This window comes from Phyllobates terribilis, unplaced genomic scaffold, assembly GCF_046119375.1.
Source record: "Phyllobates terribilis strain yellow unplaced genomic scaffold, ASM4611937v1 Scaffold_7__3_contigs__length_470593459, whole genome shotgun sequence".
NCBI lineage: Eukaryota > Metazoa > Chordata > Amphibia > Anura > Dendrobatidae > Phyllobates > Phyllobates terribilis.
The window spans coordinates 231712028-231727890 of NW_027362767.1; the positions used below are offsets into that span (position 1 = coordinate 231712028).

Consider the following 15863-nt stretch of genomic DNA (forward strand, 5'->3'; position numbering starts at 1 on the left):
TTGTCGTATGGAGTCGGGAAGGAATTTTTTTCCCCAATGTGGAGCTTAGTGTTTGCCACATGGGTTTTTTTTTGCCTTCCTCTGGATCAACATGTTAGGCTATGGATTGAACTAGATGGACTTAGTCTTCCTTCAACCTTAAAAACTATGTTACTATGTTATACACATGAGCCTGCTACCTAAGGGTATGCTGTAACGCACCTACCTGTGTGTCCCGTTACTTTATGCTTCAATAACCCGCTCCTTGCCTCCCACACATGGATACGACTGTCATCAGAACATGTGAGGACAAGCTGAAAGTCTGGAGAAATAGCGCAGCAATTCACCTGCAAAAGGCACACTGAATCAAGAGTCAACTCTTTAAATAATAAATTAGCACCATCCTTCTTCATGTACCGTATTTGCTAAATATATGTAAAATTAAGAATTAGTAATTCTTTTTACTTTTATAACTATTGCCAATTAGGACAGTCTGTATTCTGACTGTGGAGTGACGGTATGTGAAGCAGCAGAGAATTAGGGTTCCCATACACAATAGATAGCATTTGGTTGAACGATGGTTCGGCCAAGTGTTCAGCTGTCTACTATCCCCGCCGGCTTTCTCATACACAGGAGCGCTCATTCTGTTGAGCGCTCCTATGTTCTCTATGAGAGAAACTCTACTAGACTCCTCTGGTGGTGGCTTATCTCATGGAGAACAAAAGGACATGCCAAAATTGGACATACCATACCCTTATTTCCCAACAACATAATCTGTGGTGGTAGAGTTAGTAGGCCACCATACACATTAGACTGTTGGTATTGCCTGCTGAAATTGATGGGTTTGTCCAAAATTAGTCTAATTCGCATGGGGATCTTCTGGGAAAAAGAGTTTTCTGGGATTAGACAAGACAATTTGTCAATGCCGCAACCTAAGCTGGCCATACACATGCGATAGTTCTCGAAAGAAAGCTATCTCTAAACATGAACGCTCATGTCTTTTCAATGACATTAAGCCTCTTTCAGCTGCTTATCTCCCCTGTAAATAAAAAGATGTGGTGTCAATTTCTAATGGCCAACCCTTATCTACCCCAACATCAACTGTAGATACATTTGCATAATCTACAACCACAACCACAGCTGCTCCGAGAAGTAAGGGGGTTCACCTGGATCTCCGGACTGTCACAGCATTCAACTGTATCCAAGTCAAAAGGGCACCTATATATGGAAAATAGTGGGAGAGCAGAGAGCGATTGGCTCCTTGTCCCGCCACTTACTCTGGTAAGCCACAGGCAGCTTTACACCTTTGGCCTGTGAGATGTGGAAGTGCGCAGAGGACATCAGGCGATGCAATGACATCATGGGCTGCAGGGAAACATAGCAAATCCTTGCTATTTGTGGAGACAAAAAGGGGGCACTATTACTCTATAGAGGCACAAAGAGGACATTTTTACTCTATGGAGGCATAAAGGGTGCAGAATTACTTTATGTAGGCTCATGGTGGTGGTGGAGACCCTGGTCCAAAAGTTGCTCTAAGATCCCATGGCATAACTTGAAGCTTGTGGGCCAAAATGCCAGAGCTCCAACAGAGTCCCCAATTATTGCAAGTCTTTAATAGTAATGGGCTTTTTATATGGGTCATATTATATATATATATATGGCTCCAGGGACCGGGTGCGATTGCAATCCCTACACCTATTGTAGTTATGCCTCTGCTAGGAGCCATAGGACTCTAGCCTGTTGTGATCTTCTTTACTGTTCACCACTGCAAACAATCACGCAGTATACCCTTTTTTGCTGCAAAATGTAACTGTATGGAATATTGTAGAATAGGTCTGAACTTTACGTTAGACAGGAGATTTCTACGACATTTATATCAAATGCAGTTGAAGTTACTTAGAGTAACTTCTAGTAGAGATTTCCACTATTCCAACAGTTTCATGACCGCTCATTGCAAGGAAGTTGTTGCAGAAAAGCTTTTAGTAAGGAATTAAAAACACAATTCCACTTGCACAATCTTCATGGCAATTTTCAAAATTGTATTATTCCCCATAGGGAGTAACACTTCCCTTCTCCCCACACAGCAATGAATGGGGAACACAAAACTGCTAAGCTCGGCTTTTCCAAGTCCAAACATTAAAATTCCACTGAAGGTTTTCCCTTATTTACTTTGTACATGGATGCTGATTGCAAATACCGATTAGTTGGAAATATTCTTTCAGTTAATTTGGTTTGCTATTTGCTTACGCATGTACCATGAAGGTAATTTGCACTATAATGGTCAAGCATGCAATTTTTTGGCTTTTTTGGCTCACTGATGACTTCAGGAGCTTCGCTTTGTCTAATGATGACAAAACAACCCCCAGGGTGAACTTTCCATTAATATCGTCTGACATGGGTGTACACACTTCGTAGTATGAAGATTATGTCACAACTTGGCAGTATTCCGAACTCTTAAAATTAGTTTATAGCTTACGTCGTGGGCCTCAAGTTCAGTTTAATGAGCAGGTGACATATTTCCAGGTAATGTACAAATCCATATGTTCTGACGTTCATTGCCAAGTATTAGCAGATGAAATGTGGACTTGAATAGCGGTGACTTCTAAATTCTGCGTAGTTTCAGGAAACCATTGCGTTACTTTTTGTAGAACATTCCTCAATGTGGTGGATAGGTTTGGATTTAGGTTGATGGAGGCCACTGGTTCATCTCATTTTTAAGGGAATCTATCAGCAGAATTTCACACCCTAAACTACATATTTGCCCATGTAGCTCTTTCAAAGGCAAGTCCAGTAATGCCCTTTGTTGGGTCTGACAAGATAAAGCGGATTCTCTAAGCCTTAGTCCCGGGTGGGCAAACGGATCCTAGGTACAGATGCAGCTAGCTGAAAGGCACATGGTCAGCGAGGACTATAAAGGATCACCAGGAATCTCAGGATCAGCGGGGCGGTTGTAGTGGAACTCAGCAGGAATGAATGCAAGCACAACCACAAAACATAAACAGTACAAATGATGGAGTACACCTAACATAGGACTAGGAGTCTTAGAAACTTAATCCCAAGAAACAGGTAGTTGTGTGTCAATGAGATTTAAATAGGTCTAGGGAGATGACGTCATTGAATCATGCCGGGCAACTTGAAAAACCCAATGTGGAAAAAATGAATGCCATTTTGGACCGGGGATATAACTCAAAATGTACAGTGCATCGGTTCACAAAGCTCCGGCAGGCCTTAATGTCTTCATCAAAACATGAAAGAGTGGGCAAATGTGGAGATGTCTTCCAGGCAGAATGTTCTTAAGCTGCTGCAGGTGTTGAGAAACAAGTGGTGAAACTGTAGGAATCTGGGATAGTGCATCCACGCAGGCTATGAGATCCTGGACAGACAGGACAAGCTCTTGTTGACTTACAGCTATTTACATCACCAGTCCAGGCAAATGGTCCATATTCCACCGCTGCAGTGTTGTTACTGCTGCACCTTTGGGATTTATGGTCTTGGGATTCTGTTAAGGCTCACCAGGTGAGGTGGATCTTTTATGCCCAAGGTCCTGGTGCACATGACTCGCCCCCTGGGCCGTGGGGTACTCGGCAGCCGGGCCTCTGGCTGCTGGGGGATATCACGGTGGCTAGGCCGGTCCGTGACCCAGGGCGGTCAGTGCAAAAAGGGGATATTTATAGGGGGATTTGTCGTGACGCCACCTGTGGTGTCTGGTGAGGATCACCAGCGCTGCGACAGTCCTCTGAGGCAGGTGTTAGGGCAGCTTGAGATGGAACGGCTCCCCACAGGTGGAGCAGGCCTCAGGGCAGTGGAAACGATGCAGGTTGCGCTGGGCGTTGTGGTGCAGGGGGAGCGATGGCGCAGCAGAAGTAACGGACAGAGACAGGGGATTTGCTTCAGTACCTTTACTGATGATGGTAGTCAGGTACGGTCCAGGGTACTCCAAGTGAAGGGCGCACTTCTGGACTTGCTCCCCAGTGAGCGGGTGTAAGGCCTCCTTGTCTGAACCTTCCTGTCTCTCTCCCTGGAGATTCAGACCTGCCTGGAACAGGGTCTAGCTTCCTTGATGCTTCTCTCACCCGTTTTGCTTCGCGGCGAGGGCTTTCCCTTGGTTACCACTATTCCTGGACGCTGGAGCCTTCGTGGTACCTAGTCCACTAAATGTGCGGTATTCGCGGGTGGACCGAGGGATATAAAATCCTCCTCGGTATGCCGAATTCCCTACTGGTCATAAAGATCCCAATAGGCACGGGCCCGGTGCCCGGCTTGCAGCTGGGACGAACCTTCTATGGTCCCTCTGTCCCAGATGGCTCTACTACTCTCTTCTGCCTTCTGGCCCACTCTAGGCTCTCACCGGCCAGGCTAGCCCACATCCTGGGGCCTAGCCTGGCCTTCAGCCACACAGTCTGCAGCCTGCTCTCTCTGGGTCTCTGCACAACTCCACACTAAACTTCACTGCACTGAGAGCTCCCTGGCTAAAACTCCACCCCCCAGTATCTGCATACTTGTCAGGGCTCCATCTAGTGGACTTGGGTGGAGATGTCTGCATGTAGTGAGGCCACTTGGGAGAAGTCTATCCATGCACCCCTCTGGGATCTGTGGCACCAGTGCGCAGCAGGGCACCACATTCCCCCCTAGTAAAACTCAGTACTCCTGGACTGAAGCATTTTTCAAAAACAGGTTAAACAATAACATTTCTTCCCTTTACGGGAGGCACTTTTCTTGAACGTTACAGGTAACATTATAAAACATAATAAATAATAACCATATGTACAACAGTTAAAGTTTTTGAGCAAATGTCAGTGAGTCCCCTAACAGGGTGTCCATTTCACTGCATAGGTAGCTTGAGGGACCTGTCCGCAAACCCTCCACGTAGGCCCTGGGCGTGGCTGCAGGGCATAGGTGATCCGGTGTTGGACCACGTCTTCCGCCACGCCAAACAGGTTTTTGTTCAGTGGTACCTAAAGGGGCACTCCAGGGAGCGCAACTATTTATACAAACAGTTTTTAGGCTGCTCAAGTCCTCAGCCATAGAATCCTTATACCCTTATGGGTAACTATATACAGTTCAGTTCAGTTTCACATACTGTGCTTAGTAGTGGTGCTCCCTCCGGGGAGACACCTGTTTGCTGTAGGCTGGCCCAGCCGGGTCATCAGCCTTGGACTGCAGGGGGACCAGGGATGAAGCAGCACCATTTGCGTCCGGGACAGGGACTTCACTCCTACCTGCTCCCGTAACTGCTCCAGCTTGGCCTGGCACCTCCCAGTCTTTACTCAGCTCCGCCGGAGCTGGGGCGCTGCCGGTCACTTGCAGCGCCGACTGCTGCTGGCCGTCGGACATCATTGCGCCCCCCTAGTGAACCGTGGCCTACCTTCTTCACTGCTTTCGGGTAGGCCGCAGCTCCGCAGGCGATGGTCTTACTTCAGGACCTTGCGTCGCTCGCGTCTGACGTCAGAGCGTTCACTGGACTCCTTCCAGGACCTGACGCTTCCTGGTTCGACGTCGAGGCGTGGGGCGTGTCCTGTGCTTCACGCGCTTCAGCAGTTACGCCTCTCGGATTCCCGCGGTTACGCCCTTCTTCCCGTGTGGCGACTCAAAAATGGCGGACAATGGCGGGAAACAGCGGCAATTGGCGGGAAAACTTCACCACGGTATACGACACAGTTCTTTAAGGCGCACAGTACCCGGTGGCAATGGGCACGAAATCCTGTTCGTGACGCCAAAAAGCTGACTCGCCCCCTGGGCCGTGGGGTACTCGGCAGCCGGGCCTCTGGCTGCTGGGGGATATCACGGTGGCTGGCCCGGTCCGTGATCCAGGGCGGTCAGTGCAAAAAGGGGATATTTATAGGGGGATTTGTCGTGACACCACCTGCGGTGTCTGGTGAGGATCACCAGCGCTGCGACAGTCCTCTGAGGCAAGTGTTAGGGCAGCTTGAGATGGAACGGCTCCCCACAGATGGAGCAGGCCTCAGGGCAGTGGAAACGATGCAGGTTGCGCTGGGCATTGTGGTGCAGGGGGAGCGATGGCGCAGCAGAAGTAACGGCCAGAGACAGGGGATTTGCTTCAGTACCTTTACTGATGATGGTAGTCAGGTACGGTCCAGGGTACTCCAGGTGAAGGGCGCACTTCTGGACTTGCTCCCCAGTGAGCGGGTGTAAGGCCTCCTTGTCTGAACCTTCCTGTCTCTCTCCCTGGAGCTTATGACCTGCCTGGAACAGGGTCTAGCTTCCTTGATGCTTCTCTCACCCGTTTTGCTTCGCAGCGAGGGCTTTCCCTTGGTTACCACTATTCCTGGACGCTGGAGCCTTCGTGGTACCTAGTCCTCTAAATGTGCGGTATTCGCGGGTGGACCGAGGGATATAAAATCCTCCTCGGTATGCCGGATTCCCTACTGGTCATAAAGATCCCAATAGGCACGGGCCCGGTGCCCGGCTTGCAGCTGGGACGAACCTTCTATGGTCACTCTGTCCCAGATGGCTCTACTCCTCTCTTTTGCCTTCTGACCCACTCTAGACCCTCACCGGCCAGGCTAGCCTGCAGCCTGGGGCCTAGCCTGGCCTTCAGCCACACAGTCTGCAGCCTGCTCTCTCTGGGTCTCTGCACAACTCCACACTAAACTTCACCATACTGAGAGCTCCCTGGCTAAAACTCCACCCCCCAGTATCTGCATACTTGTCAGGGCTCCATCTAGTGGACTTGGGTGGAGATGTCTGCATGTAGTGAGGCCACTCGGGAGAAGTCTATCCATACACCCCTCTGGGATCTGTGGCACCAGTGCGCAGCAGGGCGCCACACACACATGGACTCCGCGCAACGATGTAGCTAGCAGAAAGGCACATGAGGACTATAAAGGATCACCAGGAATCTAAGGAACAGCAGGGCAGTTGTAGTGGAACCCAGCAGGATTGAATGCAAGCACGAATACAAAGCATAAACAGCACAAATGGTGGAGCACACCTAACATAGCACTAGGAGTCTTAAAAACAAAATCCCAAGACACAGTTTTATATGTCAATGAGCGTTAAATAGGTTTAGGGAGGAGATGTCATTGATCCATGTGGCGCCCTGCTGCGCACTGGTGCCACAGATCCCAGAGGGGTGCATGGATGGAATTCTCCCCAGTGGCCTCAATACATGCAGACACCTCCACCCAAGTCCAGTAGATGGAGCCCTGTCAGGTATATAAATACTGGGGGGTGGAGTTCAGGAAGTCAGTCAGTGAGACGCAGACAGTGTGATAGCATGCTGCAGCTCCAGACAAGCTGAAGTCTGTGTGGCTGAAGGCCAGGCTAGGCCCATGCTGTGGGCTAGTCTGGCCAGTGAGAGCCTGGAGCGGGCTAGAAGGCAAGTGAGAGTTCCTGTCAGGCACAGACAGAGACAGAACTCAGAGAGACTGCTCAGGGAGTCTGCATGAGAGAGTCTGCAGACTGAAGAGAAGAAGGAGAAACGCATAGGTGGCAGAGGAGCATAACAGGCTCACCCCGAACCATATACCGGACACCGGGTCCGCGCCTACAGGGATCTTTATGACCAGTAGGAACAACCGGAATCCCTGGAGAACTACAAGTCCCAGGTTAACCAACCGCTGACCACAGCAACAGGGTTAGGTACCACTAAGGCTCCAGCGACCAGGAATAGTAGGAACCAGGAGAAAACCCTACCGCCAGGTCAGTAGGTACAAGAAGGAAGCAGTAAGCAAGCCAGGCCTAGCTCCAGGCAGGCCCGAAACTTAGAGAGTAAAAGACACAGATCAGGAGGCCTTACACCCGCTCACTGGGGAGAGTCCAGAAATGTACCCTTTGCCCTGAGTGCCCTGGACCGTACCTGCATCACCACCAGTAAAGGTATTGAAGTTTACCCTTGTGTGTGTGCCTGTACTTCCTCTGGGACCGTCCTGCCGTCTCCCTCCTGCTTCCACCATCTTTCTACACCTCTACACTGCCCTGAGGCCTGCTCCACCTGTGGGGAGCCGTCCCATCATAGCTGCCCTTAACATCAGCCTCAGTGGACTGTCGCAGCGCTGGTAACCTCTTACCAGAATCCACAGGTGGCGTCACAAATTATTCTAAAACCCCTATAAATATAATTATCCCCCATTTCACTGACCGCCCTGGGTCACGGACCGGGCCAGCCACCGTGATATCCCCCGGCAACCAGAGGCCCGGCTGCTGAGTACTCCCACGGCCCAGGGGGCGCGTCAGTTTTGGCGTCACAAACAGGATTTCGTGCCCGCTGCAACGACGGAGTATTGAGCCCGTTGCCACCGGGTACTGTGCGCCTTTATTCAGAACTGTGTATTTAACTGTGGCGAAGATCGCTGCCATTACTGTGTCGCCGCGCGGGAAGAAGGGCGTAACCGCGGGAAACTGAGAGGCGTACCTGCTGAAGCGCGTGAAGCCCAGGACACGCCCCACGCCGTGATGTCGAATCAGGAAGCGTCAGGTCCTGGAAGGAGTCCAATGAGCGCCCTGACGTCAGACGCAAGCGACGCAAGGTCCTGAAAGAAGACTTCGCCTGCGGAGCTGCGGCCTACCGGAAGAAAAGTAAAGAAGGTAGGCCACGATTCACTAGGGGGGCGCAACGATGTCCGAAGCCCAGCAGAACGCCGCGGCCCTCGACAACGCCCCTGCAGGAGTCTCTTCGTCCGGTGCTGCTCTGGCAGGAGCAGTCGCCGCACCAGCAGGAGCTGTGGCAAGGATGGTGCCCATGGCTCTACAGCATGCCCTAAATGTTCAGAGGGTGAGGGAACTGTTGGAACAGGACACCCTGACTGAACGGGAGGATGACCAGGACGGGTCACCCACCTCCCATAACCAGGCGCAGCCCAGGAGGGGGCGCCCTTGAGCTACTAGTTCCCCGGTAGCTCTCATGTAACCTGAACTTGGAGTCCGTGAACTATGAACGGTCCCACCATTGTACATAGTTTGCACCTCCTGAGGTGCCCCCTGGCGGTTTTCACAAGACCACCACCACTAAAACCAGCTTGGCGTGGCCAAACCAGTGGTCCTACACCAGTCCTGCAGCCCGCCCAGGACCTTCGTTGGGGGTTTGGAGCAGGTCCCCCACAAGCCAGCTTACCCAGATGAGAGGGACACACCTGAGGAGGGATCTCATCAAAACTGGTCATTGCTGAAAGTAAAGTGGTGTTGCTGCTAATGTGCGTGTGTGGACCACAAACTGTTTCCTTGTACATAATTGCACTCCCTGGAGTGCCTCTAAAGCTACCTATGCGGTAAAATGGACACCCTGTTAGTGGACTCACTGACATGTGCTCCAAAACTTTAACTATTGTATATATGTGTATTATTTATTATGTTTTTGAAACGTTCAAGAAAAGTGCCTCCCATAAAGGGAAGAAATGTTATTGTAAATCTGTTTTGAAAAATGCTTCAGTCCAGGAGTACTGAGCTTTACTAGGGGGGAATGTGGGGCCCTGCTGCGCACTGGTGCCACAGTTCCCAGAGGGGTGCATGGATGGAATTCTCCCCAGTGGCCTCAATACATGCAGACACCTCCACCCAAGTCCAGTAGATGGAGCCCTGTCAGGTATATAAATACTGGGGGGTGGAGTTCAGGAAGTCAGTCAGTGGGAAGCAGACAGTGTGACAGCATGCTGCAGCTCCAGACAAGCTGAAGTCTGTGTGGCTGAAGGCCAGGCTAGGCCCAAGCTGCGGGCTAGTCTGGCCAGTGAGAGCCTGGAGAGGGCTAGAAGGCAAGTGAGAGTTCCTGTCAGGCACAGACAGGGACAGAACTCAGAGAGTCTGCTCAGGGAGTCTGCATGAGAGAGTCTGCAGACTGAGGAGAAGAAGGAGAAACGCATAGGGGGCAGAGGAGCATAACAGGCTCACCCCGAACCATATGCCGGACACCGGTTCCGCGCCTACAGGGATCTTTATGACCAGTAGGAACCGGAATCCCTGGAGAACTACAAGTCCCAGGTTAACCAACCGCTGACCACAGCAACAGGGTTAGGTACCACTAAGGCTCCAGCGACCAGGAATAGTGGGAACCAGGAGAAAACCCTACCGCCAGGTCAGTAGGTACAAGAAGGAAGCAGTAAGCAAGCCAGGCCTAGCTCCAGGCAGGCCCGAAGCTTAGAGAGTAAAAGACACAGATCAGGAGGCCTTACACCCGCTCACTGGGGAAAGTCCAGAAATGTACCCTTTGCCCTGAGTGCCCTGGACCGTACCTGCATCACCACCAGTAAAGGTATTGAAGTTTACCCTTGTGTGTGTGCCTGTACTTCCTCTGGGACCGTCCTGCCGTCTCCCTCCTGCTTCCACCATCTTTCTACACCTCTACACTGCCCTGAGGCCTGCTCCACCTGTGGGGAGCTGTCCCATCATAGCTGCCCCTAACATCAGCTTCAGTGGACTGTCGCAGCGCTGGTAACATCTTACCAGAATCCACAGGTGGCGTCACGAATTATTCTAAAACCCCTATAAATATAATTATCCCCCATTTCACTGACTGCCCTGGGTCATGGACCGGGCCACCCACCGTGATATCCCCCGGCAACCAGAGGCCCGGCTGCCGAGTACTCCCACGGCCCAGGGGGCGCGTCAATCCACATCAGGCAATTTGCAAAACCCAAAGTGGACCACAACAGAGTGCAGCGGGCCCAGGGGAAAGAAGAATGGACCGGGATACCTGGGACAGGTGTGTAACACCTTTACTTGGCCAGTCCGTTCCTCCATTACTGAGAAATCAGTGTTTGAATTGATATGCAAATGAGGCTGAAGAGCTATGGTATATCTGAAGCCTCTGTCACTCCAGCTCTATTCCCCAGCCAGTGCCACCTCCTCCTGTTTGGCTGTTGACTCCTTTGCTGACATCACACAGCACAAAGTCTATCAGTCAAGCAAGAAGAGGTGGTGCTGGAATAGAGCTGGAGTGACAGAGGCTTCATATCTACAATAGCCCTTTAGCTTCAATGTGTGTCACATATCGTGCAAGATGCAATAAGGACAAAAATTCAAAGAGAGAGGAACACGTAAATATCTCAAACAGTACCCATAAACGAACCTATACAGATTTCCCCTTGAGAAAGCAAAACGCGCATCCGGGCAGTGTGGGGAGTTCCCATCATACACACTAAGAGTAAGTTCAGCATTGAGCTTTAACTTTTACCTATCTTCAATCTGTCATTTTTATAAAAATATGACTAGCTTTTGTTTTCACACAATGAAGGTTTTATCAGCAGGAGATTATCACTGAACGGAGTACATGGCATGTGAGCACTGGTCCAACCACACCCCCTCCTGCGATAAGAAGCTCACTATCAATAGACAATGTACATACAGAGCCTAGTGTGGGAGGGGTTAACTTTCTAAATCTAAAAACCCTGATAGTTTACTGGGTGCAGCCGTTCTGACACAAAGTGACACATCTTTGGAATCAGGGTCTCTGCCCCAACACTATGCTGCTCTCAGATGAGGTAACAAAAACCTGCTGACAAATTCCCTTTAAAGGATCGACGTTGACTTTTAGGATTGTGCTGAAGAGACACTTTTCATACTTCATTCCAGTCACATGCACTTTAAGTTTTCCCCATCAGGCATTTTACATAATCTCTTCAGGAAAAGATAAAAAAAAAAAGTTCAAAAACTCCTCAAACGAACTGCAAAGTGGATTCGCAAAATGAATAAATACGACGCGTTTTGCCTGCGTTTTGCTAATGATTTTTGGACAAGATGCAATCCCAAAAAAACTTTTCAAAAAATTCTGTGTGAACATAGTCAAACTATTGCACAAGACTAGTACATCTGCCCCCCTGTGTATAGACATTATAATAATTTGCTGCAGCGTTTTTTAAGCATTTTTTGGGGGCTTAAAAATTGCAATTTAAAAACGCAAAGAAAAATGCTGCTAAATGCTGAGTGTGATTTCAGCCCAAAAAGATTTCCGCGGGTCGGGATTCTCTGATCCTTATTAATTCCTAATGATAAGGGATGAGAATTTATAGACGGCTTTGTGATCAGTTATATATATATTCGGTGTCGCCGTCACTAACCTCGCCTTTATGCCTCTCGAAATATTTCACTGTAGTTGTGGTAAAGTATTCTGAGGGATTCCTCCACATCTTCGCTGCATGTTCTTACGAGGCCAGGTTGTGTCAGGCTATGGGATTTATCTAGGCCTCGTTGTATGGAGAACGCTTTCCTGTTGCCGTAGTAACACAGTTGAATGGTAGGCCGGACCCGGGGCTATTTACATTCCATTGTGGCCTCTGAGCTTTCATCATACAATCTGGTAACTCCTCTGTTTCTAAGGTTCAGCGAACAAAATCTTCTGCTGTCCCCTCAACATTTTGGCCCATAAAAGTCATATTTTAGATTTCCTAAAAAAATGGTGAAAAAAAATGCCTCTCCGCCATTGGTTTTTTGGTTTATTTCTCAAGGTGCAGTAAAAAAAATGTCACCTGGAAACTTGATCATCCAGGTCAGTCCGATACCAAAATTGCATCTATATTTTCCAAAAATTCAGAATTTTGCCCCAAAAAAAAAAAAAAATTATTTTTTTTTTGCTTTGTATCACCATTTTTATTTTTATGTTTATGGAGCGGAGTTAGGGCTAGTTATTTTGGGGGGACAAGTTGATGTTTTTATTTATACCAATTTGGGGGTAATATGACATTTTGAACTTTTTATTGTATTTTTTTTTAGGAAGGTGCGACAAGAAAACAAAATTCTGGGGTTTTGATTTTCTTTTTTCTCTGTATGGTGCTTACTGCAGGGGTTAAATAATTCAGAAATTAAATTTTTACGGACGCGGCCATATGAAGTATATTTATTTTTTTCCCTTTATTTTTAATAGGGCAAAAGGAGGTGATTTGAATTTTTTAAAACTTTTTTTTTTAACATTATTTTATAGTTTTCTTTAGGGGACTTGAACCTGCAATCACTTTTACTATATACTATGATACCATAATATTGCAGTATATAGTGAAAATCACGGTCTCCTATGGAGCTCAAGCAGTGGCTAAGCTTCATGAGTTCACCAAGATGGTACCCACTGAAGCCATCAACAGACTCTTGGCTGCCATAATAACTCATTGGTCCCCCGTGATCGCGTTGGGATCTAGGACTGCAGCGTATTCCATTTATATGCCGCTGTCAGAGACTGACAGCAGCAACTGAATTGTTAACAGCGGTGGCAAGGGCTGTTCGAGACAGATAATGGCTGTGTAATTGACAGCAGCATCTGAATGGTTAACAGCGGTGGCCGGGGCTGTTCGAGACAGATAATGGCTGTGTAATTGACAGCAGCATCGGAATGGTTAACAGCGGTGGCCGGGGCTGTTCGAGACAGATAATGGCTGTGTAATTGACAGCAGCATCTGAATGGTTAACAGCGGTGGCCGGGGCTGTTCGAGACAGATAATGGCTGTGTAATTGACAGCAGCATCTGAATGGTTAACAGCAGTGGCCGGGGCTGTTCGATACAGTTGCTGGCTGTGTAATAAGCTGTGTGTGGAGGGAGCTTAGCTCCTGATCTCCCCTCCACACATGCAGACCGAATCCCAGTACATTATTTCATGCCCTAAGGTGGGAAGGGGGTAAACAAACAAATAATGTGACATTTTTGGTATTCTCTTGTCCATAAAAGTCTGATATAACAAAATATGAAATTATTTAAACAGTATGTTAAATGGCAAAAAGTAAAAAAATATCAACACCCTCATAGAAATAAATAAATATAAAAGTTAGGGGGTCTGAGAAAATGGGACTCAAATCATATATATATTTTTTTTAAAGTTCTAATATTTTTTTCACTACTAAAATAATAATAAAACTTTACAAGTTTGGTATCGCCACAATCGTATTGACCTGATGAATCCTATTGCCAGGTCATTTTTACTGCACAATGAACCTAAGAAACAAAAAGCTTTTTACAACGGACTCTGGCTCTACTAATTGTCGCCCCTTTAAAAGGTCCCCATTCCATTAACCCACTTGTGGCCCAAAAAGGGGTAAGTAACCAATCCCTACAAAGCACACTCAGGGTGCGCGTATATGGTCAGTGGATTGGATGCAGCGCACTGGCGCTTCACAGACAAAACCCAATAAACAAAACAAAAATTAGCATATACCCTACAGCAAGTAAATAAGTCAATAGTGATAGTATCTGTAAGTAACATTGGGTACTTAGTTAACGCTATTTTGATTAAAAAAAGCATAAAATCTATCCCACCACAACAAGGTGTACCCAGTCGGGACGGTCCGATCCTGTCTCTAGTATTAAAACCTTACTTTGTGTCAAATGACATCAATGTCTTTCAATGTCTTGTGTCATTTGACACAAGGTAAGGTTTTAATAGTACAGACACTCTAAGACCATCCCGATGGGTTCACCTTGTCGTGGTGGGATGTCTGTTATGCCTTTTTGATCAAAATAGCGTTAACTAAGTACTCAGTGTTATTTACATCTACTATTACTGTTTACTTATTTACTTGCTGTAGGGTATATGCTCATTTTTGTTTTTTTTCTTGGGTTTTGAAAGTTATTTGTGAAGTATTCTAAAAACATTTTTTAGATTAAAAAAATAAAAATAAAAACCTTGCAACTTACATTAATTCCAGTAGATGGCAGTGTAGGTCTGTATATGAAATCCATTTGTTACTATTGTGATAAGCAACAGATTAAATATTGCCTGTGGGATCTGCTATTACTCGGTATAATAATAGTGTCACAGTTCCAGGCTCGCATGATAATTGCCCTTTCGTGCCCAGAGAAGTCAAGTAGTACCTATAGTTAGGAAATTTATTAAGGTTATTGCAAATGGAAACTACAGTAATTGCCCATTATACCCAATCAGATAACTTTTTTATTCTCCAAAGGGAGAGCTCTGACTGCTGGGACCTCCGTTAATTCTTAATTGGACCACCGGAGATAGCTGAAAGTAGCGTTTGGCTAGTCTATGGCACTCTCATAATAATGAATAAAGCAGCACTGCGCATTATCGACCTCCGCTCCATTCACACGGGGCTTTTCAGAGCCCCGATTCTCAGGATCAATAGGGTTCCCAGTGGTCAGACTCCCTCCCCCATCGTTTGGAATGCTAGCAACTACGGGATAGGGAATAGCTTCCAAAATTGAGAATACCCCTTTAAGTAGCATAGCTAAGGAGGTGCGATGCACACACTGTGAGGATTCAGAAGTCTGCAGTCACATGGAGTCACACAGTGTGACGATAGACTTTAATTTCAAGCCTGGACAACCCCTTTAACCAAAACCACTGCAGTAGGACTGATATCACCACCATATAATGATCATATAATGGTAATATCAGGTCTACACCATTACTCTGCAGACCATATATGTGTGTACTGTGCAGATTCTCACCAGTGACGTTCTCGCTGGTTGTTGTCGTTCATTTTCTTTTTTCTTTGCATTCAGTCCAGATCGCCATGACTTCTTCTTCTGTCCATAATTTGTCCCTGTAAAATGTAACACGCAGACATCTTTACTTTAATGCTTTTCCAAGACCCTCCTCACATTCTACCACCTCTACACAAACCTCAACTTGTGCTGCCTTATTATAATTCCCCTGTGCCCCCTTTATTAATACTCCCACTTGACCCCTTATAATAATGACCCTGTACCTCCTTATAATAATAAAAACACCCCCTGTATGATGGCCCCCCCATATAGTATGATGGTCCCCCAACAACTCCCTATATAGTATGGTGGTCCACCCCACAGCCCCCATCTAGTATTATGGTGCCCCCCAAACAGCACCTTACATAGTATGATGGTCCCCCATAACCTCCCAAAAATAAAAAATCCTTATACTCACCTAATCTAGACACCTCATCCTCCACAACCTCCGTCTCTTCTTCTATCCGATCTTGCAGTGACGCCATCTCACCGCCAACATTCCCTGCGT

General features: G+C 47.6%; 1 protein-coding gene across 1 annotated transcript in view; it reads right to left on the reverse strand.

Moving 5' to 3' along the window:
• The window catches only part of WDR38 (WD repeat domain 38), a 74095-nt gene extending 61941 nt beyond the window's left edge, over positions 1-12154 (reverse strand). The window contains exons 1-2 of the mRNA XM_073637760.1: positions 11988-12154; positions 206-326 (exon numbers count right to left, since the gene is read on the reverse strand). Of these exons, the coding sequence (XP_073493861.1) occupies positions 206-326; positions 11988-12056 (190 nt within the window). The 5' untranslated portion in view covers positions 12057-12154. The remainder of the gene's footprint in view (positions 1-205; positions 327-11987) is intronic.
• Positions 12155-15863: the final 3709 nt, after the last annotated feature.